This window comes from Branchiostoma belcheri, unplaced genomic scaffold, assembly GCF_001625305.1.
Source record: "Branchiostoma belcheri isolate BF01 breed outbred unplaced genomic scaffold, Haploidv18h27 scaffold15, whole genome shotgun sequence".
NCBI lineage: Eukaryota > Metazoa > Chordata > Leptocardii > Amphioxiformes > Branchiostomatidae > Branchiostoma > Branchiostoma belcheri.
The window spans coordinates 3,955,462-3,980,008 of record NW_017802935.1 but is presented as its reverse complement, the minus strand read 5'-3'; the positions used below and the strand labels follow the sequence as shown (position 1 = coordinate 3,980,008).

At 39.3% G+C, this 24,547-nt stretch overlaps 2 protein-coding genes across 7 annotated transcripts in view; both read left to right on the top strand.

Annotated features, from left to right (window-relative positions):
- LOC109465442 (coiled-coil domain-containing protein 103-like) overlaps positions 1–1,923 on the top strand; it is a 3,294-nt gene extending 1,371 nt beyond the window's left edge. The window contains exons 2-3 of one of the 3 annotated variants that reach the window (XM_019762726.1): positions 772–910; positions 1,326–1,923. In XM_019762726.1, coding sequence (XP_019618285.1) covers positions 772–910; positions 1,326–1,724 — 538 coding nt within the window. In that variant the 3' untranslated portion in view covers positions 1,725–1,923. The remainder of the gene's footprint in view (positions 1–771; positions 911–1,325) is intronic. The other 2 variants (XM_019762725.1, XM_019762724.1) reach the window with 2 other exon arrangements.
- Positions 1,924–4,338: 2,415 nt separating this feature from the next.
- Positions 4,339–24,540, top strand: LOC109465415 (peroxisome proliferator-activated receptor gamma-like). 4 transcript variants are annotated; one of them, XM_019762669.1, is made up of 8 exons: positions 4,339–4,571; positions 6,266–6,399; positions 17,690–17,799; positions 18,215–18,353; positions 18,756–18,961; positions 19,732–19,929; positions 20,521–20,758; positions 21,774–24,540. In XM_019762669.1, the coding sequence occupies exons 2-8, from the start codon at positions 6,279–6,281 to the stop codon at positions 22,028–22,030; spliced, it is 1,269 nt and encodes a 422-aa protein (XP_019618228.1). In that variant the 5' UTR covers positions 4,339–4,571; positions 6,266–6,278; the 3' UTR covers positions 22,031–24,540. The 4 variants fall into 4 exon arrangements, with proteins under 4 accessions (XP_019618228.1, XP_019618229.1, XP_019618230.1 ...); XM_019762670.1 differs by having other exon boundaries at positions 4,339–4,575; XM_019762671.1 differs by lacking the exon at positions 4,339–4,571 and adding an exon at positions 5,512–5,676.
- The last annotated feature ends 7 nt before the right edge of the window (positions 24,541–24,547 follow it).

The window sequence follows — 24,547 nt, the reverse complement described above, 5'->3', positions numbered from 1 at the left end:
TTTATTTGCATATCAATCAATAGGTTGTGCTTATAAACCTGTTTTCCCCTCTGGTCTCTCAGTCACTGACGAAAGCTAGTGGATACTAGCTGAAACATCTGACGTTTTCAAAATCATATCCAGTTGCTTGAGTAACTGCTTTTTGGCATACCATATGTAGTTGTCCTCGTTCAACGTCTATAATCTTGCTAAACGTGGTCACTAGGTGCTGTGTCTCACTTGGTTCATGTTGTTTCACCAGGTTTTGCCCCTTGGTGTTGTCTCTACCTTGTCTAATTTCCCCCCTAAGAGAGGCCCCCCATACCCTTTTCCATAGAGGGTAATTGGCTGATTCAATCCTCTATAGACCATATATGGACCGACCTAATTCAACGTAGAGCATAATTCGCCGTTTTGATCCCATGTAATGCTTTATTTGTAGCTACCCAGAATTTATCGTAAAATGTAATGGGGAGGCTTCTTGAATTCAGCATAATACGTAGCCGGCTCTCAAATTTTTAAGCGTAGAGTAGAGTGTTGTTGGGACCCCCATGCAGACCCTCCCTAAGTACTCTCCAAGCAGAGGTTTGGGGTTATTTTTGGTGTGTTTTTAGGCTTTTTTTATAGGGGTTTCTTTTTTGCACTGGAATTTTCTTAACACAAAAATTCCAGTGCAAAAGAGAAACCCTGATAAAAAAAAGCCTAAAAACATACCAAAAATAAGCCCAAACCTCTGCTTGGAGAGTACTCCCTAAGCTGCCATATTGTACGACACACACTTTCCCCCCACAGGGACATTGTTCTGGCTTCCCACCTGCGACCCTTGGAGAAGAAGGACAACCTACAGAACATGGACGTGAAGCAGCCGTGGAACGTCCACGCTACAACACAGGCAGACAGGGAGAACACTGCACAGCAGCAGATTAAACAGGTCCGCACTTCGTTGTTGTTGTTTTTTTTGTTGTTGTTGTTGTTTTTATATAATCCAACATTTCATGACCAAACATGATGACAGCACAATCAAGTTATATCAACTTATTTTATGCCACCACCAATACAGAGTACAAATACAGGACAGGACAATACTCATTTTGTCTTGAGTTAAGTGAGGAAAGTCATGTAAAGTGTCTTTCCTATTAAAACACAAGATTGGTGGCATGTCAGGACTCGACCCCAGGACCTCTTGGTTCTGAGTAGAGCACTCTACCGTTATGCCACACGACTCTTCATTGTTTTTGGCAATGCCACAGGGACAGAGCCTTCTTTATCATAAGTTACATATTACTACATAAGCTTGTAAACATATAAAAATGTCACTGTTTAATCATTTTTTTCTTGTTTTGTAGGATGAAGAGAAACTGCCTAGAAATGGCCACGAGTTCGCTCGCGACTGGAAACGCTACTGCAAAACTACGCCAGACAAGTACAAGTTCATCAAGAAGATCGGAGGAGAGCAACTTGCCAACATCTTCAAGAATGAAATCAGCTTTGGACTGTTGGGGGAGATCCTCACAGCACTCAACAACTCTTACGTGCAGGAAGACTCTGGTTTTGTGTACCAAGTCTTAGACAGCTTGACGAAAGTTGGAAGATTTGAATTGTCTGTGGATTTTCTGAGCTCAAAGGAGAGTCAAGCTGTGAAGGAACTGTTGGAAAAACTTACAAATGATCTTACGGACAGCAGTGAGATAGAACAGATTAACACAAGATTGGATGCACTAAAGAAACTGTATAAGATCTCATAATGATAATTATTAGTTTAATAGAGAGCTTGTACACCAATTTTATTAAGGTAAGGTCTTAAGTTTGCTAAAAGAGAATTGAAATAATTTAGTCAACATTTAGAAATAGATGTTGATAGAATTGTTATTAACTCCCATGTTAAGGTCAGTGAAGACTGCTCCTTAGAGTTCTCAGAGTGCTAAGATGCTAAATAAAACATTTTCCCCAGTCTTTCTTGTACTTATGTGGAGATTTAGTCCATTTGATACTTAGATAGAAAAAGTTTATCATTATTATTGGCTTTGTTTGCTTTTTTTTCATTTTCCTGGAGTGACTAAGAAATACGATGATCAATTTTCCCATCTCTTGTTGCATTCATATTCAGGTCCTTGGTACTGAATTTGGCACCAGGAGACTACTGCCCTTGTCCTTGGTTCTAAATTTGACGTGTCAATGGGGCCCTCTAGCAACTGGAGTTCATTTTGCAGTGGCTGGACATGAATTTCCCTGCACTAATATGTTTGCCTAGCCTGGGTGCCATCCCCTGTAGCATTTGCCCACTCTATCATTTCGCTAGCTACCACTGGTAGTAAGTGGGAGAGCAGCAAGGAGCGCTTTTAATCAACCCACCACTTGTCCACTTTGACGTCCCAGTCAACATCAGCTTGCAAGAACGTCCAATGAAATTGAAAAATGGAATCAATTTTGATCTTGGTGATTGTCTGTAATACATATTCTTCCCACAGCGAGTAGCCTGACTATTTCTGACAAATGTAATTGTCTGGTAAAAAAAAAACCTTTCGTGGACCTTGTTACCATGAACTGTAAAACACTTCAAAGCCTTATAAGTATAATTGCTTGTCACTCAAGTCCCTAATAGAGCTATGACCGCTGGTAACCTGGAAGGTGGAGGCTAGTTGCTAGGCAACCCCGTATGTCACGGGCTATGTGCTGACTTCACACTTGGCAAGTTTCCAAACTGAAATGAGTAGAGAGGGGCATATGGTGCAGTATTAAAGGTCCTTTCAGCATTGCACCGTTTTACTCAAGAAATAGTCCATTCTCAGCCCATTACTGGTCCATATGGCATGCTAGTTGACTGTTGTACTAGCCTAAAATGATCAGCCCAGGGCCCTTCCAGTAACCATTTTCCGTCAGAATTTTGGGGATTTTGACTCATCCATATTCTTTTTTTGAGACATCTGTTTCAACAATTTGCTTTAAAGCTGCTTTTGCTCTATAAAACTGGACCAGTTTGAAAATAATCGTATTATCACAGATGACTATAGAATTGCAGTGCATTTATTGTATGAGAATCTTCATCATTTTGTATAATAATAATAATCGACAGAAAGTAATATTTTACGCATTAACTTCCATGGTAAGTCTAGTAATGAGAAATTTTTTTTAGGTTCCTGTTTTCGTTATTTCTTCGGTCTATCGACCTTTTATCCGGTTTTAAAACACGTGAACACATAATGGGAGTTACGTGGGCGTACACGTGGAACAACAGGCTAAGGTGATCTAAGGTTGCTCAAAGTCCGCCTGCTAAGGTCAAAGAGTTCAGGAAAGTTACGTCATTTGTTTTTGATGTAACCTACTTCTTTGGAGTGACTAAATAGCGCCCCTAGCGGCCAGCCCCTAGCGACAGCCCCCAAGGGCCAACTTAGGGTTGGGAAGCGAGAAATTGTGTACACAGGCGACCTACTTGCCTACATGTTGGCCGTATGTCGTGGGTGCAATATGTACAAGGAGCTTCGGTCGTGCTAAGTTTCTGCACGTAAAAGAACCCAACACACGTCGTACTAGCTGTATCGAGAAGAGATAAGTTACATCTCAGATAAACAAGTTCTTACGTTCAGCTACTAGTATTGTAACGTTACATGTATATCAAAAAACTTCCACCGACAACAAGAAGTTGATTTTTTTCGGGGGGGGGGGGCACTTTATGTGATTCGAAAATTATTACTAGTATCTGCTTTCTGTTTCCAGTAAGAAAACTGATACCTGACTTATTTGGTTACCTGTACGTGATACACCCGAGGTAAACAACCTGTTCACCTGTTACCAGCCACGTGCCACAGTGAGCACGTGTTTCTCTCACGCTCAGTCTAACACTTGTTTTTCAATTGACGCAAATCTACGTTGAAGTATATTTGTAGGTCTACGATGTTCCTCGTTCATGTTCAAAATGGTGAAAAATATACGCGCACATTGTTGGTTTGGCCAGGAAGTCATTCTTGGCGCCCGCTGCGACAGTTCGCCAACTGGTGACGCGTTAATGTCGAGAAAAACAAGGAAAAAAAACTGTCTGTCACGTCGGGCACACATTTTGACGGGACATTTTTCACTCTCCCTCGGCTCACTGGCGATGCAGCATACATGGGCCGAGGATAGGGTTTTTATGAAAACTTGCTTGGAATAAAGGATACCCACGTGGTCATTTGCGTGCGTGACAATAATGCCTTACATTTCATTCTGTTTATCATCAAAAAGTATGTAATTCAAATTTACAGAAATATATGCGCGTGTATACCACAGCAAAGTTAACCTTCAAGAACAATACAAAAATGATATCGATAAACCAGAAACACAGAAACTCCTAAAAGACCCTCGAAAAGTCAACTGTCCAGACGGTGTCGTCAGGGAAAGGTGTTCCGTCTGGAGGCTATGCTAGAGGGAGTGTTAGAACTCATTATATAAGCTTCCATATAGTAGTCGCAACAGCTGTACCCTAGTAGGAACGTCTGTTGCATTACCTCCTGTTTTCAAACGGTTTGACCTGAGCCATAAATTCACAGCACCGTGGCGCTACACCTGTCGTGTGCTGTGTGACAACAACATACTGCTTGTCTAGCCTTGGCTGTAGTGTAAGTATGTAACATTCTGTTGATAGACTAAATATCTGGGGTAGTTCGTAATGCCTCACATAATGGACGTTGTATAACGCTATTTAGGTCAGATTGTGGGTTAAACATGGAGAAAAGTAGAACGTAGATTCACTGCTAATCTTTTATATCATAGTATTGTATGCGTCGTTTCGCTAAGGATATCAATCGTAATCGTTTAAGTACATTTAGATTTAAAACCTTGGATACGATGTAGCAACGCTAATCTCCCAGGAGCATCATTGTTGATGAGTAGCGATGAGTAAAATAATGAGTATACATAAGAAAACAACCAACATTATGGGTAGACCGGTGTGTGATCTAGACAGCTGAGTCACCGTGTGTGCTCTTGGCCGGTACCCTTTGTTTGACCCTTTATTTGGGCGAACTTTGGACTCTAGGAAGGCTCTAAAAAGGGTATTTTTATGTTCTCACTTTTATTCAATTAGTAGCTCTTAAAACTTACACCAAGACGCCATGATAAAAGAATTTAGTTAGCTATCCTGTTCCATGATTTTCTGCCGATAACTTAAGAGACCAAAATGAAACAATAAAATGTTGGACGAAGCACCTGTGGCCTTTAGTTTACCAGTTCTTTCAGTCACTGAGCAGACCACGATTTAAGTTCGGCATGATCTGAATTTAAATACAAGATATATGATCTTAGGTGACATTTAAGAACAGAAAAATCCAATAATTTCAGCAAAGCAAGACATTTTGTTCAGCTTTTATTTTGTTAGTATCATTCTGAACTCTAGTGACCTCTTGAAATCTTCCGTGCGCAACCAAACGCAACAAACGTAGTGATACATTATAATTACTGTCTTTCCTCACGTCGCAAGAACTAAATCAAGAAGAAAGTTTCCCTCGTTTAAAATCTAATTTATGATTTCTTTACGTAGATACAATTGCACTGAGTGTTACGAACCACACTCCCCGTCGTTTTATGTAACTCCATAATGATTAAGTATATGAACGCAACCAAACAAGCATGTGATTGATGGTTTCCCTCGAAGTGACTGCTGCCGACGATGCCGTGTTTTTCTCGACGTAGATTAGCTCCGTTATCTTTATCAAGACCATTCAGGTACAATTCTACTGACCCAAATCATCCTTCTCGGCGTGCAAGTAAGTAGAAACATTGCTTGACGTTTCTGAGTTCTGTTGTGGTACGAAAATACGTCAACAAAAGTGCTTGGGGGGAGGGGCGGAGTTAGGATTTTGTATCACTGGGTCAGCGCTCATGGTTGGAAAGATTCAGTGGGTCAAAGTTAGATGTGTGTGCGTCCGGGGGCTGTGGTTTAATGGATCCAAGTTGTCAGTTGTGTAGGAGGATTCTTTGGATCAATATGGCGATACTTGGCGTAGAGTGCTGGTACATTTTTGTACTTGCTAGATTTAGCTCAAAACAACAGTTTGATTTTTGTACGACGTTATAACGTTAGTGTAGAACTGGAAGGTACAGCCACTGTTAAAACGTTTCAGAGATATCTAAATAAAATGAACTATATGCAAATTTTAGATTATGAAGTTTTTAGAAGTGACTAACATATTCCTTCTTTCCAAATAATTCAAAATTATTACGATTTAATGGCCATTAATAATAAATAAAACCTGGTATGCGCCATTTAAAGTTATCGAGAAATAATTTTTTCTTTTAACGTTTTTACCTGTAGATTGGAGATTTGAATGACTTCTATGGCGGACACGACTATGGCGGAGACACCGACCCGTCTGTTCCAGGAAACTACAACAAACAACGCACAGCCTGAGGTGGACAGGGCGCAAGTCACCGTCAAAACAGAGAAAAGTCAGTTCCTCTACACCATTTCTGCATTTCTGTGTACTGAACACATTGTTATGTTTACATATTTACCGAAGGAAAACATTTTGTTTTTGCTCAGTTTCTTCCTCTTCTTCTTCTTTTCCAAACCAAAAAGGTCAATGACCTGAACCAGAGGATGGTAACTAGTGTTAGGTTACATCATGTTGCAATTTTATAGCAGGAGGGATTTAGACTCCTGTCACCCATATACTAGTATATGAATGTGTTTGAGTAAGACACATTATTTGTACATATTTGCCTACAACCAGTATGATTTTAGTTCAGTTAATATTCAATTTTGATAACCATTTTTATTTAGCACAGTATCAGTGTCAGTATCATAAGATTAATGTGTTGGCAATTTTTCAAGTTCCTGAAGGTAAGATATGATTAGAAGAAGGCCTTTCTCAAGGTTAGGCAGTTCAGAATTTGTTTCTTGTATCAGGAATTATTGACATGATAGAAAAAGGAGATCACAAGGATTTCAACACGACCTATAGGTTATGAGTCAACTACAATGATGCCAGACAATTCCACTTGTAAGTTGTAGTCATACAGTATATCTTAGGAAAATATTTTGTTTTTTTCTCAGTTTCTTTCTCTTCTTCTCCAAACTAATAAGATCAATGACCTGAACCAGACTCTCTTACCATGGTAACTAGTGTTAGGTTACATTATGTTGCAATTTTATAGCAGGAGGGATTTAGACTCCTGTCTGACCATATACATGAATGTGTCACAGTAGAGCTGTGTACCTAAACAAATTTTAGGTACAGGTACAGGTACAGGTACACAGGTTTAGGTACAGGTCCGGACCTGAACCTGTACCTGAACAATTCGAGCAATGTATATGCTCTTCTGAACTCCTGTAATAACAAGAAAAACATTGATATAGGTTTAATTTTTGTTTATGGAGAATGTTCAGATAAAATATAGGTAAAAGTAAAGATGTTTTTGTTTTCATGAACACACTGTCCTTACACAGTGACCCATTGTTAACCAGCTATTTACACATTTGAGGTCACAAATAGGCATAAAATTGGTGTGAAATTGTTTAGGTACAGTACCGGTACTGAGGGATTAGGTATTTTGGACCTGTACCTAATCAATTTTTCCGGTACAGTATCGGTACTGCGTACCGGTACACAGCTCTATGTCACAGTGTTTGAGTAAAAATTAAAAGCAGACCATATGCGAAGGTAAACATTATGCATTTGCTTTGCATTTTATGTTACCTTTCTAGAATGATTTAATTTTCTCTGCACAATACTGACTCCGAGAACACAGTAAATTACCTCCTTCGGCCCAGACTGGGTGTGAAGTCTTGTTTTGGTCTGGTTTCCTGAGCTGCAGGTGTGCTTTCCTGTAACTCGTATTGGCTGCCCAATCAGCACGATTACTCACACAAGATGACAGGCTCAGAGTTCAAGTACAGATTCATCTATTCTGGTACAATAATACACAAATCTGTAGTCACAACAGGAAACTTGGAACATTCCCAGATAAGACAATGTCAGTTTAACTGTCTCAGCAACCTTGAAATTGAAATCTTCCCTTAAAGGCTTGCAGATGAAACCATGGACTTTCACACACTAAGGAGATATCACTCAAAACATCCAGAAGTCTCCATGATTTATCCAGTGGTAGAGTTTGAATTGTCTTTGTATAGATGTTCCAATAGAATTTACCAAGACTGTTTTGATAACCACCAGTATCTTTAATCAATAAAGAATAGTCAAGTTTCTGTACCAGAAGATGAAGTTTCAGAACTCGGTTTCAAACTTTCAAAGCATGATCTATATATCCCAAGCTGGTTATAGGATGTACTTGAGTGTGCTGATGTTGATTAAAAGTAGATTAGATAACATGGCACACATGGTTATGTTTCTGGCTTGGTGCCCATGACTTTGTCAATGTCAATGTCACCCGTGCATGGGCTGGCAGTGTCACTATGCCTGCACACTGAGGGGTTTTTCTAGCCCCAGATACACAGACCAGAATACTACAGGGCCGGAGGGAGATCTGATCCTTGGGAGGGCTGGAAGCGAGGGTGATGCAGAATACACCGTGTAGTATTTTATTAGTAGTATGTCATACCCACCAGAGAGAGCAGACATTTCAATGTGAAATGTGCCTAAATTTGGTGTATCTGAACAAAAGGTGTAACAGCATCAATTCCATCATCCGAATTCGGTATTCGAAGTTTCAGAAGCGGATCACTTGGTGCGCACGAGATGCATTCGAATTATTCTACGGAACATTTGAAAGCCCAGGCTGTACGCGTAAAGAACCCTAAGCCGTATCGCTAGTTATCACATGGGCTGGAACACCCGTATCGAACGTAATCGTGGCCCAGGTATAAATGAAAATGTCACATTCACACTGTATTGTCATGCATTCATGCATGTTACAGCATGTATGTTGCCAACAGGCCTGGATGCCAGCTTACTTCTCATTTGCCAACAGGATATCATTATCAATATATGTCTGTATTTTTTTGTTTTCAAATATGAAGAAATACAGACATATATAATGTCTATAATTGACAACGATCGTGATTGAATTTTATTGTGTCATGTATCATTGTGTCTTTATAAAATTACTACCCGTATTTGTCTGACTTAAAGGGAAGTTTTGTCCTATATTCCAATTTGGCGTGGGCCATGATGAAGTCCCCTATCTGTTTTAACTCGATAACTTGGGAAATTGTAACAAATGATTACCTATACATTTGTATAGAGATGAGAATACAGACAGTATATGTATCGATTTGTGATTATCGATTGAGTTATGGCCTTTTCTACAGTTCCTGAAAGGAGACTTGGTACTTCGACAAAAGTTATTAGACATCCTGGTAATGAGATACACAAGGAAATTGTCCCTCAAGCAACTGGATAGGGGCTACCCAGTTGCTTAATCCGAGTAACAATCTCAAAGTTTGCGATATTACATAATACATTTTGTATAACATTTCATGTGAACTAAAGTACAAATTGTAGGTCAGACTCAAAGCTGTAAGATAAAAGAGTACAGAATGGAAGGCTTATACATATTATGAGCCCTGCACTTTTACAGTTGAATGCCAAAAGGTTTTATGTAATACAGAATACTGTTACTTGCGTCATTGTTGGCTTGATGCTTAAGTCATAACACACTCTTGTTCATATATAAAAGCTGTGTCTTCCTTTATTGTCTACTAGAAAGAAACACAGTTTCAGGGCTCCAAATACATTTTTGTCAGTAAATTGCTTCAGTGTTGCATGTTGTGAGAATTATGTAATATCTACAATTTTCAGCATTCCCTGCTTTCTAGGTCATAATAAGTTGCTATCTCAATCCCTGGCATATAAGGTCATCCATACAGACATTTAGGCGTCTAGAAAAATACCACTCTAGTCTCCTTTGCCGCTCAACTCCCAGGATGAAGTGACCTATAGGAAGAGGTTATAGATAAGTGATGATGATGTTTACATGGTGGATGTAAAATGAGAAGTTTACGTGACTTTCTCTGGTTTTATATTGCCCTTCAGGGTAGCAATTCAAGGCTACCTCTAGTAAGAGCAAATGTGTCTTCACTGCCAAAATGTCTGAGATTTTGGCACAACTAAACCATGTAATTTTTTTAGATGTAACATTAACACACTGTAACCCAGGTTAATTGGTGGCATATGACCTATACTTTAAAGGTAGGTTACCTATAAACTGTACATTGTATCAGCATGTCGAAAGTTCTTGTTAATTGCACTTACATAATATTCTTTTGCCACCTGAGTACAGAATTTCCCTTTTCAAACGTTAGATGAGAAATTCTCATGACGTTAGCATACTGTGCACATGCTGCACTTGGAACAAGGTTGTTCATATGCCTTCCATATGTGATGGCAAGAACTCAAAAAAGCCGTAGACTTCTGGTAAAGTAAAGTAATCCTTAACCTCACTATGACAGCTGGAGTGCTAGTAGTTACCTGTAGTGTCCTCTGACATAAATCAAAATTAGGAGTCCAACGTGCGGTAACAAAAACATAGGGCAGGCAGGGCACTGTGTACAAGGATCAAATCCCGCGGATCCAGAGGGATGGGGTTCAAGCCCCGCTGGGCATGCTTGTGATGGGTTGCATTTGTTGTTTTTGATGAGGACCTATGTAGGGAATGTTTAATGCATTATTAATATGAGGTAAAAGAACCCAACGCACTTATTGATGTATTTAATGGTACGGGCGACCTGGCATGCCCTTTTCTGAAAATGTGAACTGCGGTGAAGTTGCTTTGCACTCCTAGCTATCGAAAAAACACTCCTCATCATCTCAAGTCCTACATTCAAGTTGGACATGCTTTACCTTTACCTTTAAAAAGGGTTGTACTTTGGAGAATGAAGAGGATTGGAGTATAGATAGAGAGGCCTGGATTGAGGGACAGATAGATGTTGTTGATTGGATTCCACTTTAGATATCACACAGTATTATCAAGCATTCAGTTCCATGAAGCCCAGGGATTTTGGTGTATCACTATCTGAGGGATGTGTCTTCCGGCAGTCACATGGTCACATACATCATTGTTTGGAAACTTTGGCCGTTTGAGACCTGAAATATATTCATCCGTAAATAATTTCATCAGGTTGGTAAATGACTGAATAGCAAAGTTCTTTCTATCACAGCCATTTATTTTTCAAGCCAACGTTTCAATGACCTTCTGTCATCTTCATCAGGGCAATTCTGACTGGTTTACTGTGCACCGACGCTAGATGTTACTTGGTGCATAGTGCACTATGAACTATGTATGTAACACCTTTAGTGCACTATGCACCAAGTAACATCTAGTGTCAGTGCACAGTAAACCAGTCAGAATTGCCCTGATGAAGATGACAGAAGGTCATTGAAATGTTGGCTTGAAAAATAAATGGTTGTGATAGAAAGAACTTTGCTATTCTGAAAAAGACTGAAATATATTCAGTTTTATCATAATTACAGATATATAAACAACAATAGAATAGTCACGCCCCACTCTTTACTGAAAAGTGTGAAGTTAGCCACTACTTAACTGTGTCTGTTTTGTTGGTGTCAAAAATCGTTCTCTTGCATACAATGCAAAGGAGAATGATGGAGATACACATCGTATCATTAAGGCTTCAATATTCAGACTATGAGCTGTTTTTGTAAGAATATAGCGTATACCTGCTGCATGGATGGCTAAGTTGACTTTTTGGAATGTTTAAGGGCGCACACCAACCAAGTTGATGCATCGTTGGTAAAAAGAAAAGGTGTGTCCAAAGGAGCAAAGACGAGAATGGCAGATTACCCGATCCGACATGTGCTGGAAAGCAGCCGTTTGGGAAATCTGTATTCCTCTATGCCAGATGCTCCCAACAATCCAGTTCATCGCATTTGGGATAATCCAAGTTGAAGTTCATGCCTGGCATACTAGTATTAATGCCATCATCTGCAAATGAAAAGAAGCTCAAGCTGACAGCCTGGGTGTCATCCTATTTACAATAATTCACCTAGAATATGGGAGATTTCATAGGCTACATTCGCACTAGGGTAAAATTGTCCGGATTGATTATAGAAATAACACCCCAACGTTTGTACATAATCTAATATAGGCCTTTAGATAGTCGTTCGGACCACTTGAACATGCAACAGACTATATATTTTATAAATCCTATCAGGATAACAACTACTACACAAGTTCATGCCACCCCATTAGACAAACGAGTTAAAATCATTTGAGATGCATCACACAGTATGGTACACCCACTTTACACTTAATCACACCACCAATCTCAGCGTAGGCATGTCTAACTCCTCGGGAGATGCTGAACAACAGACAATAAACTATAGTGAGTGAGTTGTTGGCAGGTAGCCAATATAACATTAGGATTCCCAATCCTGGCATTAGGCTGCAGCCTGGGTGCTATCCTATTAATTTACCAACCTAAAGCAGGGCTAGAAATACAGAAATATAATATTTCTATATTCCTTAGCATATTACTCTAGGAACCTTCAAATGAGTCATAATATATACAATAATGACATTTTATGTGAATAGTTTTGCTACACCTCTATGTCCAGTTTATGTCACTAATCCAACATACTTTATTTGTATGGTGAATTTTTTTTCTAATTGATAGAATCCAAATTGGTAATAGTTTAACCTTTTCATAACATGGTAAACAAGCATGGATGAACTTTTGTAATAATGCCCTCAGGAGACCTTTTGTTATTGCACACCAGGGGTTATGTAGTAATTACCTGTCCTGTAAAAGACAGGGGTCATATGGAGGTTAGTATTTATTTGCAAGTAGATGTTTGGGTAGAAAATAGTAATAGCCAATTATTAGGGGTAGTGGACTGTCAAAAACCTGGGCAGTTATAATTTGAAAATCATACAATTCTCTACCCAACTACTGGTTTAGATAAGTTACTAGTAATGTGAGTCAAGGCCTATTAGTAAGTTCTTTCAGATTGTCTTCACTAACATACTAGTACTTAGTCATGTCTTAATTAGAAAAAGAAAACAACAAGAACTCTGAGACTTTCAAACTTCTTGGCCAGATTCTAAAACCTATGACCTCCTGTCATTCTGCCTGTCATCACTCTTCTTTTCACCCATGTGCTGTCAACCTGCTCTCTGTGCAGACAAACAGACACACAAACCCACACCTCACCCACCCAAAACAATACTTCCATGCCCAGGAATGATAAACATCTATTCAGTAGTTTTTTTTTCATGGAAAAATCCAGCAAACAAAAGAACAGATTATTCTTGCCTTAAAGCTGTACATGGTTCAACTTTTGTGAATAAACTCAAGGTTTTGCCAACATACATGTATCAGGTAATATATTATGTAACCCTTTCTTCACCTTTTTACATATTGTTTAATACTGAAACACTACCAATTATAGAGTGTGGTTTGGCACGTGATTAATCTTTCTATCCATGGTGAATGAACCTTTGATATATAGTACTCAAAGTGGGAGGAAGGGAGGAAGAAATTGACTCAGTCAGAGTTAGGGGGGCCCGCAAGCCCTTTTCCGTAGAGCGTAATCGGCCGTTTTAATTCTACGTAGAGCGTAGACAGACCGCTCCAATATTTTTGCGTAGAGCGTATTCGACGTTTTAATTCTACGTAATGCGTTGTAGCCACTTGGAATTTATCGTAAAGCGTAATCGACAGGTTTCTGAATTCAGCGTAGAGCGTTGTCGGGATCCCCCCTTGCAGGCCCTCAGTTAGTACTACCCCCCCATAATCTGAGGCTCACAGTGTGTAAATTTTCTGATCCAAGTTGCTCAAGCCTATTCCAGGGTGTCTCATCTCAGTGTCAATATAACCTTGGCCCTTCTCCCAGTCTATTATGCCTTGATGATGGCAGCTGGCAAGTTCAAGAAGTTATAGTTGTGTACAGGAACTTTGACTTTGAAGTAGTAAATTATAACTGGACATATGATATTGATTCTTATGTTAGCCCTAACATTAACATTGAATATACTTAATGCTAATGTGACAGTAAGTACTGTATGTTTAACCCATAATGTTTAGATGTGCCAAGAACTCACTCGACTAGTTCCACCACTCAGAACTTTTATTTTAAGCGTTCCACTAGGTTCTCCACTAGCTCACACAACTTCACCGTCCAAATTCCTTGTTCGAAATCTTTTTGCAGTGACAGTTTCTTTCCCCGTACGCCCAAGCTTTGGAATTCCCTCCATGACAAGTGTTTCCCACCAACCTAGAATCTACAGGCTTTCATATCAAACATTCACCGCCATCTCTTGACATAGCCATGTTTCTCTCATATTTCTAGTTCAATGCCGAGAAGTGGTCGTACAGGCCTTGCATTGAACCACTCCGTTAAAAAAAATGTGTTTGGATTTACCACTTGGCTGTTTTCCCCTTGACAAGTGTAGTAAGAGAACCATAAATCACCAGAAGGTTCGTTGACCTCCAGACGGATACCTTGGCAGGGACTTACTGAGGCGTGGATATCGGGTTCGGCGGAGCTGTGCCGTGTAAGCAGTCGTTACGCAGATGGCTGACCTACATGCCGTAATCCGCTTACCCACTCATAAATACACATTCTGCCCAGCTTATCGTGTTATAGCCGTTTTGTTACAACTGCGCGTTCCAGCTCTATTTTAGCTTGGCTGGCCGCCTGTTGCCCCTGAGTTACTGTGCCATATTGTAACACTTAAACATACCCGCTTCTGACACAAGGGGCAGAATGAACCAGAATGCTGTCTGAATGAAAAATTCCTGGATATTTCAAGTACATTCTAGAAATTCTTGCTCTAGCAATTCTTCATTCTGCCTGGTTTTCCTTGACTCATGTCGATTTACAATAAGTATGAAGAGGCCTTTGCAGTTAATAGTTGTTATGCTGAGGACGTAGTCTGACGAAGTTATATATTCATTAACCATTAATTGCACAGAAGTATCTTAATTAGTTGGTACATAATTATGATTTGATTGTGTGATTAGCAATCCTACTGCAAGATCAGTAAATCAGATTTGGAATCTGATTGTTTGTTATGCAAAAATGTGATGGATTTCAGATGATTCCTCAAAAACTTTTTTTAACAGTGTGAGCCAAAGACAAGCTGTCATTGAATGATAGATAGGTGGAGAACATTTGGAAGCTATAATTGTCTGCAGTCTGGATACTGTTTATTATGACTGATATCTTCAAACTCCATGGAACATGCACACATGGATTAACCTTCACCCTCTCCACATGTACATGTTTTGCAAGCTTGGGCCAGGCCAATTTGATTTGTTGGTTCTTGGATTTTTCCCCAAAAAATATGAAATGACAGGGCGAAAAAAGATAACATAAAAACAAGCCTAGATCTAATGCTATGATAGAAGCCATGAAGTCAACATACCAGACTGCTTTGCAACTCTGACAATGACTTTAAAACTTTTAATCGATATCACTGCATTGATAGATGGAAAAACTGTAACAACTCTGAAGAGAAGGGACTTTCTTCAACTGTTGGGACCAAAATATTTCGGAGATGATTCAGATCCTGAATCAACTTTTTTTTTAAATGAAGCGGGCGAATCCAAGAACCAACAAATGAAATTGGTGTGGCCTTATCAAGTGAGTCTGCTGCGCATGTAGAAATGTTGGGATGGTGTACGTGACAGCAGCTAGTGAGGGGAATGTACGACAGTTGTCGTTGAGTTGGCTTCTAGCCATGTCCAAGTGCAAGTCGCACTATCTAATCTATCTCTCCATCTGATGTGCCCAACTATATGTCAGCCCTGTTACTCTTTAAACATGTTTCTTGTGTACCTTTATTTCGTGTAAACTGTGTTTGTGAAAGACGGCTATACACACTCACTCACTTACTCACTCACTATGCTATTGCTCCTGTCTATCCCACTACTGACAGTGAAATGTAACATAAATATGTTTTATTTAGCAATATTAATGAATCCATATTTCAATTAAGATTAGATGCCCTGTACATGTACCATTCAGTACAATCTTTTATCATTTACCTGTAGTTCTAGAAGAATTAGAAAGGCTTTTCATACACAATAGACTATCTATAGTTCTAAAATGTCAAGATGATGGAGAAAAATGAATGTAATGTTACATAATTGGCATTTGGATGCCAAGTTGGCTGGTGTTCTTGTTTTGAAGTTGGAGCTACACCTGGGCCTTGTGTTAATAGTTGATTGAATCTGACCATTAAGTCACCCATCTGAAGATGAAAGCAATTCACAAATCACCAATGATCTGGGAAACTTGCTGTTTAAGGTTTGGCTCTTGTAGCTTGGTTCCTCTGATATCAACAGTCAGAAATTAAATCTCAATGGGAACATTTATCTTTTGATTGATCAAATACCGTTAATAAAAAGCATTTTGAGAGCATCAACATTCATCTGAAGAGAACCCCATACAGTACTGTATGCAAACTTTGGCAATACAAATTTTATAGGCATCTAAATACACCCTGTTCTTCTCTTGATGTGAAATTGCTTCTCGTTTCCATACTTCTGTTGTCATTTTGTCAAACAAACAGTTACAGTACAATTTTTGTTAGAATAACAAGTGTTAGCACCCTGACTCACCACATTCAAGTCACATTGTATTCATACCTATAATGTGTTACATTGGGAATAGAAATGAGTGCCTATGTATGAACTCTAATCGTTTTTACGCTGAATTGGCCAATGTGAATGGGATATCAGACTTTCTCAGACTGTACATTTGTGCATTAATTCTACTTGACGGCACCTGAATACAACAATTCTTCTCAGCATGTGTATAAATGTACGCAGTCTGATCTCATAAATATAAGGTTAACAACTTGTAATAATGTATCATTAACAGTAGACATTGTTAACTTGTTTTTCACTTTGCACAGTCAGTGCAAATGACTATGTTCCTTATTTAGATTCTCAGAAAATGATTTATACGTCAATGGAAATTCTTGGAAGTCTGTGTTGTTTTCTTTTAGTTTAACTTCATTTCGTGGGAATTTGGTAATACAATATTGTACATGTAATGTGTGTATAGTAGCAAGTTTCTGTGCAGGTCTGAAACCAGCCTGTAAAATGTTTAAAGATGAAACAGCATATTGAAACAGTATGGCCTTATACATGAACAAGATGGAAACATTCAGATATTAATACATTATTTAATAACACTATTACTGACTACCAGTAATCTCAGCAATGGCGCAATTCCAGCCAAAATCCTTTTTGTAACCTGCAGAATTACATGTTGTGAGCATCACTGACCTGTAATTTAGTGAAATTGACTACACAGAACCTGTGCCAAGATTACACTGTACCAACACTCTAACTAATGGTGTTAAGAAATTGTACCAATTTTCAGCAAATGGGAAGAAAACATGTTTTCCTTCAGTAGGCTGCCAGGAGCTACATATATAGTACATGTGATGTGTGATTGTGTGTTTGACCGTTGGAAGTTCAAGTCTGGGCCAAGTACAGATGTATACTGTGTTGGAATACCAAATTATGTATTATACTATACAGGTGTAGCAAGCCAGGATATACCCCTGGCCAGAATGTACCCAGGTATACATTGGCCAGGGGTATTTTCTGGCCTGCTACACCTGAAATTCATAGAAGTGAATGTTTTGCATCAACTTGATGGAACACCAAATTATGTATTATATTATACAGGTGTAACAAGCCAGGATATATACCCCTATACATAGAAGTGATCATGATGTCTTGATGGAAAGTCATATCTCCTAAGTATACTAACCATGTTATTCCATGTTTCTGTTTTGTGTGCAGATTTTGCATCTGTAGATACTGGTGAAACAGTGCTGATCATCCCATGTAAGATCTGTAATGACAAGGCGTCAGGCTTCCACTATGGTGTCCACTCATGTGAGGGGTGTAAGGTAGGTTTCAATTTTTTGTCCATCCCGTTTTGTAAAATTTGTTGGTAGCTAGAAGTAATAAAATTTATTATTATAATAGTGTGTTCCTCAAAATAAAGTTTAGAAATAGAAACTTGACATATGTTTATTAACTGCACCATACATTAATATTTTTAAGTCGGGTTTTGTTACGAGGAATATTAATGAAGCAAGGGAATGAAGTACATGACGTGTATTATTATTGGGTTGTTGTGCACATGTGTATCTGTTTGTTGGCTTCTGACCTCAACCTATTGTTAAAGGTAAATGCCATCATTGCTATTTGCTTTACATCTCTTTAAACTGAATATTTTGCATTAAACTCTAGGGAGTACAAGCTATACTATGCCTTTTGATGTATCCAGGAGTCTCAACAAATGTTCTCTTTTCCTGTTAGGGCTTCTTCCGCCGCACGATACGTAAGAACCTGACGTACAAGCCGTGTGACGGCTCGTGTACCGTCCACAGACGCAGCCGGAATAAGTGCCAGTACTGCCGCTTCCAGAAGTGCCTTAACGCTGGGATGTCACACGACTGTGAGTTGGTCTCTTTGCTTTTCTTTTGCTTGCGTTTTGACAACAAACACATTTACCGTCCCTTTCCTTGGTGCTGAACTACCTTCCCCAACCACGTACTATTCTAGCATGAAAGTTCATCTGAGTTGGTAAAATACATGAAGAAAATTAAACTGTTCGACTGAATTGCTCAGTCTTCATCAGCTTTGTGACCCAAGTGCTATTTGCATGTCATGTTGGCAGTGTTGCAGTACTAAAGCAATTCCACAGGGGTCTCTGCTGCACTGACCTCCTTGACAGCTGGAATTGTTTCCCTTGCCTATCAAGAAAGATTTGCAGACACCATGGTGAATGAGAAGAGGACACAGTCACCATCACACAAGATCTACGTATTTCATGGAGGTCTCTGAATTGTTGTTTCAGCTGTCCGTTTTGGGAGAATGCCGAAGGTTGAGCGGGAGAAGATAATCCAGGAACTGCAGAGTAAGAAGGACAGCGTGTTTGACGAGGCGGAACACGAGATCCAGCTGAAGGTGATGATTGACAGCATTGTCAGGGTGTACGAGGAGACCTGCATCACCCACGCCAAGATGGAGGTCATACGCAAGAAGATCAAAGAGAACACCATGGTAAAGAATTGCAGTATTGCCATCTTTTATGATGAGCTATTCAAAAATGTTACATGCTTTTAATTGTATTTTATGTAATACTATACATCCAGGTGGTAGTTTATAGGGGTAGAGACTCTGGTCTGGTAGAGTCAGTGTTTTTACCGGTAGAGATCCTGACAGAGACTCTGATCAGGATGCTTTTAATGAATGAATGAATGAAGACCTTTATTGTACACACATACCCACTGGGTTAAGTACAGGTCACAAAAAAAGGATGGAATATAGATAACGTTACATACATACATCGTCAAGTAGCGCTAGCTACAATCAAGTGAATTCGGTTTCTTCTCGTTTCTTAGTAATGGCAAAAATGTAAGAACAGATATGTTTCAATACAGAAGGTTTGTCTAAGCTCATTAGAAATATAAATTTATCTGTACAGCTTAGATGTATAAAGAAGGGGAACATAGATTGTATCAGATTATAAAGTTTTAATGTGTTAGGCTGGTTTCCCATTTTCAAATCCTAAATTTCAAGTCGACCCATCGATTTATAGTGACATGTATCAAAGTTGAAAAGTTCTGACTGTCTTTTAAGCAAATATATTAAAATTTACAGCCTCCAATTGGGATCTCGATCAGAGTTTCTGTTGACAGACCATCCGGGATCTTTACCAGTAGAATCACCAATTTTATCAGATCGAAGCCTCTACCCAGACATAGTCATACATATGACTGAACATACTCAGAGCTTTATGCCTGTCCTGACTGCCTGCGGTCTCTGTTTAGGATCACAAGTTGTACGACAAGCCCTTCCCCCCAGGAGAGGGCATACTGGACGCCCTGTTCCCCAAGTCTGGAGTGGTTCTGTCTGACGTACAACGCATCTTAGACGCTCTACAGAAGGAGACAGTCCGGGGCATCGAGGCAATGGCCAAGTTCGCTAAAGGGATACCTGGCTTCTTAGAGTTGGACTTAAATGACCAGGTAAGGGAAGAACTAATTTTCTTGATTTTCTTAGATGATGCTGCTACAAGATACTCTATAGTCAGCCTCTGCAAAGTTTGGCACATTGAAAGGCCCACTGAAAAACTTTCTTGCTTGTTCAAGAAGTTGTCATGGTTAACAGCAATAGTAGGTTGTGCTAGAGGCTTGTTGGATGCACAATTGTCAAGCTGCTTTTTACTGCAGTCTTAATATGAGCAGCTAGGAGGCATAGTTAAATTGTTTGTCACTTTATGTTAGTAGGGTTTTCGTTGGCTGCTTTTCTTAAAGCTAACTTCTGCATGCGCTGGAGTGAATTCTCTCTGCTGGCATTTTGCTCCTGTAATTTTGGTTGGTTGGAAAATGCCCCTGCTTGCCACATTCTTGCATCTTTCCTGAGTCAATCTCTTTCATCTAATTTTGAAAAGATTCTTTTCAAAATTAAAGTCTTTCTGCTTAATATGCACTAGTGGCACCCTCGCTGCTTTTTAGTTCTTCAAACTACACGGTGTAAATTTTGCAAAACTTAAATAACTAAAAATAAAACTTATGAAAATAAGTGTCTTCATGATGAAATTGTTTTTTAACCCGCAGGTTACACTGCTAAAATATAGTAGCTACGAAGTGTGTCTGGTCATAGCGTCCCGGTTGCTTTACGATTTGAAATTCTATATCGGGTACTCCGGCGTGGTCGTTACGTTGGAAGCGATGCGGTCGCTGAGCTTGTGGCCGATCATGGAGCCCAAGTACCAGTTCTGGAAGGCCATCAACGTGTTGTCATTGACGGAGACGGAAATGGCCCTGTTCTGTAGCATCATCATCATGTCATCAGGTACGTACGTGTTGTAGCTTTAAAGGTATTCAATTCAATTTCAGGAGGGCAAAACTGGATTTTCAGAGTAATTTTGTGGTCATTCTTTTAATGTTGTAAGTTAAGTCAATCCTATCCCATGGCAAACTATGAGGCAAAAATGCGATGTCGCTGACAGAAAAAGATGGGTAGTGTTTTCAGTACCAGGGACAGGGATGGTGTTTTTAGCACCAGGGACAAGGATGGTGTTTTCAGCACCAGGGACAGGGATAGTGTTTTCAGCACCAGGGACAGGGATAGTGTTTTCAGCACCAGGGACAGGGACAGTATTTTCAGCACCAGGGACAGGGATAGTATTTTCAGTACCAGGGACAGGGGTAGTGTTTTCAGCACCAGGGACAGGGGTAGTGTTTTCAGCACCAGGGACAGGGGTAGTGTTTTCAGTACCAAGGACAGGGATAGTGTTTTCAGTACCAGGGACAGGGGTAGTGTTTTCAGCACCAGGGACAGGGGTAGTGTTTTCAGTACCAAGGACAGGGATAGTGTTTTCAGTACCAGGGACAGGGATAGTATTTTCAGTACCAAGGAAAGGGATAGTATTTTCAGTACCAAGGCCAGGGATAGTATTTTCAGCACCAGAGACGGGGATAGTATTTTCAGTACCAAGGCCAGGGATAGTATTTTCAGCACCAGGGACAGGGATGGTATTTTCAGTACCAAGGACAGGGATAGTGTTTTCAGCACCAAGGAAACGGATAGTATTTTCAGTACCAAGGCCAGGGATAGTATATTCAGCACCAGGGACAGGGATGGTGTTTTCAGGGACAGGGTTAGTGTTTCAAGAACCAAGGAAAGGGATGGTGTTTTCAGCATCAAGCAAAGGGGTGGTGTTTTTAGTACCAGGGAAAGTAGAACAAAAGGGCCAAAACAAGGTATAAATGTGTGACAGTACGTTGACATATACAGTACATGTTCCAGCAATAAAATGCAGTCTTCTAGACTTTGCTTGTCCAATGAGAGTGCACGTTTGTTACAGATCGGACCAATCTGGTGAACCGGCAGCAGATCGAGGAGATTCAGGAGAGAATGACGGAGGGTCTGGAGTTCCAGCTGAAGCGGAACCACCCGTCCAGCCCCCGCCACCTGGCGCGACTTCTCGTCAAACTGGCGGACCTCCGTCAGCTCGCCACCGAGCACATAGACATGCTGAAACGGTTTGACGTGGGGAAGAACCCCAGCCGGCCCATACCGCCACTTCTACGCGAGGTGTTCGGGATCCACGAAGTGCATTAGGACTGTACAGAAGTACAGAAGACGGACTACATGTGATTTTGAAATTGTTTATGAAAAGATATTGGAATTTTCTTTTACACAACCAGTACCTTCTGAAAATAATATCATCAGGTTAGTAGAACATAGGATAGTGGCGTTTTCTCTCACACAACTAGTCATTTCTCTCACCATGCTTACTATTCAATGCCGAACAAACATGTTCCTCAGAGCTTCTGACAGGAGTTCTGCTTCTTGATGCTATGTGTAGCCGATGTAGGTGGCACTTTTGCAGCGGGTCATTTGCTCTGAGCTCTTAGGAAAATGTCCAATAGACAAAGAAACATAAGCAAGGTGAGAGACATTACTAGTTGTGTAAAAGGAAACTACAATATCCTACGTTCTACCAACCCGATGAAATTATTTTTGGAAGGTACATGAAATGGTATAAATTTGCACATTGTTGCTGTAAAGGTTGACAATCTCCTTAAAAGTTGTGGGGTCGGAAGAGACTTTCGAACAAACGCTTTTTCTCTAAGAAAGATACTATGTGGGAATGCAGAACAATACACCATAAGTACTCTACAATTTTCAAACAAAGCTAAGTACCTCTTTAGACATTTTGCAAATTATAATGTTGTTGATACATATGTCTGGTAAACAAGGTATACAATACTGGAATGAGTTGTATTATCTAAGTTTTAAAAACATGCAGAATTTTTGTGAAAATATGTTGAATGGAATGTTAAAAAATGCCCTAATTTGACAGGAAAAAGTCTGTCAAGCCCACCAGGGCTTGTTCTGGGTACAAGAACAACAGAAATGCTGAGATCTTGGTTCATATCAACATATCTTAATTGCCAGTATCTTATATTTTAGGTATTTTTGTTTTAGAGTAACTATGTAGTTGATTTTGCCTTCAAATCGCAAAGGGATTTCTATCTTGAAATGCGATTTTCTCCTGTATTTGCAATATGTGCTGCGAGCCGTCCTGTGCTTTAGACATTCTCCTTGCTTTTGTGTTTGCTTATTTGTGCTTCTGGTTCTACAGGAGTGAAGAGTACCCAGTGTTTTCAGGTGGGAAGAAACCAATTTTAAGCTACATACTGGTATTCAACCGTATATGTATGCAGGGCTCAAAATGCCACATGCATTTGCAGGTTGGTGCAGGTAAAATTGGAGCTGTGCAGGTATTTCTGATGTCTACCTGCACCAGTATGGATGTACTGGGTTCATGCATATAATATTATGCGTAATAATATGTGAACTTTATGTGAAATTAGTATTGACTGGTACCAACCACATTTTGACTGAAGTATGAAAGAAATAATGGCAATGATTTCTGAACAGTTTTTTTAATGGGATCCATACTTCCTAAATTCTGAGTGGTGCAGGTAAAATTTGCATGCGGAGAAAAAACGTATTTCAAGACCTGATTTGGTATGTTTTTGGCAACAATACCCCTCAGACAAGACTTTGTAAACCAGTGCTTGACAATCCAGCCCTGAAGATTGTCAGAATTCTTGAGCTTTGCTTGATCTGTGCTGCACTTTTTCCTGTAACAGTTATTATTATTAGGTACATAATGTTTAACGTTTATATTTAATATGTGTAGTTGTGCCAGTGGTGCTGGGTTTGTTAACTGACCAATCAGAATCAAGCACACAATGACGGATTTTGCCAAAATATGATACAGTGTCAGTGATTGGTCAATTCCCTTTATAAATGTGTTTCCATCAATTTAAGGAGCCTATACCTTTGATACAAGGTAAAAGTATCTACATAGTATATACATGTATATGTACATGTACAGCTACATTATTTTGCTTCAATGTTAATGATGAGATTTTCAAGAACTCAAGAATTGTAAAAGTTTACTTACATTGTAAACAACAATATGAATGAAATTAATGATAGAATATTTTATCTAAAGAAAAAATCAAGGATGAAATGTATTTTCAATGTGTGAAATTGTAACAAATCCATAAACTTGATAAAGCCTTCCCTATGCAAAATGAATATTTTGTGAGAATGTTTAGTTGCTCTATAATGAGAGAGAACCCCCAAATATAGAGCTAGCAAGTTTGTCATGTTTTGTAAATAATCATATCTTTGCTACCATTTTCTTGAAAAGAAACGTTTAAATCGACACATGCCAAATCTTGAATAGGATTTTAAAACATAGTATTTTCCATTTAGTCTCAATCTTCCAAAAAATAAGATAAATCAAATGTACCTTCCAATCAAGTCAACTCACTATAGAAAATGTAATTTCTATCCAGACTTTGAGATACACAAAATGAAATTCATACAATATGGCTTTGTGACATGTGCATAAGAGATTTATAATGTTTTCCATTGAAGTATGCCAAATTCCAGGCAGTACAGCGCATTTCTAGAACAGATAGTTTTGAAGGAGATCGTTATAAAACATTTCATTTGATAGTTAAAATTGACAAACCTTAAATTCACCTTTTTAATACTTCCCATAATCCTTCGCTACAAACCTTTTAACACCCTGTGGCAAAGGATTGTGGGAGT

Coding starts and splice junctions, on each gene's coding strand:
- LOC109465415 (XM_019762669.1), top strand. CDS start 6,279: ATGACTTCTATGGCGGACACGACTATGGCGGAGACACCGACCCGTCTG. Junction 17,800..18,214: donor ACTCATGTGAGGGGTGTAAG/GTAGGTTTCAAT, acceptor TTTTCCTGTTAG/GGCTTCTTCCGCCGCACGAT. Junction 20,759..21,773: donor CATCATCATCATGTCATCAG/GTACGTACGTGT, acceptor CGTTTGTTACAG/ATCGGACCAATCTGGTGAAC.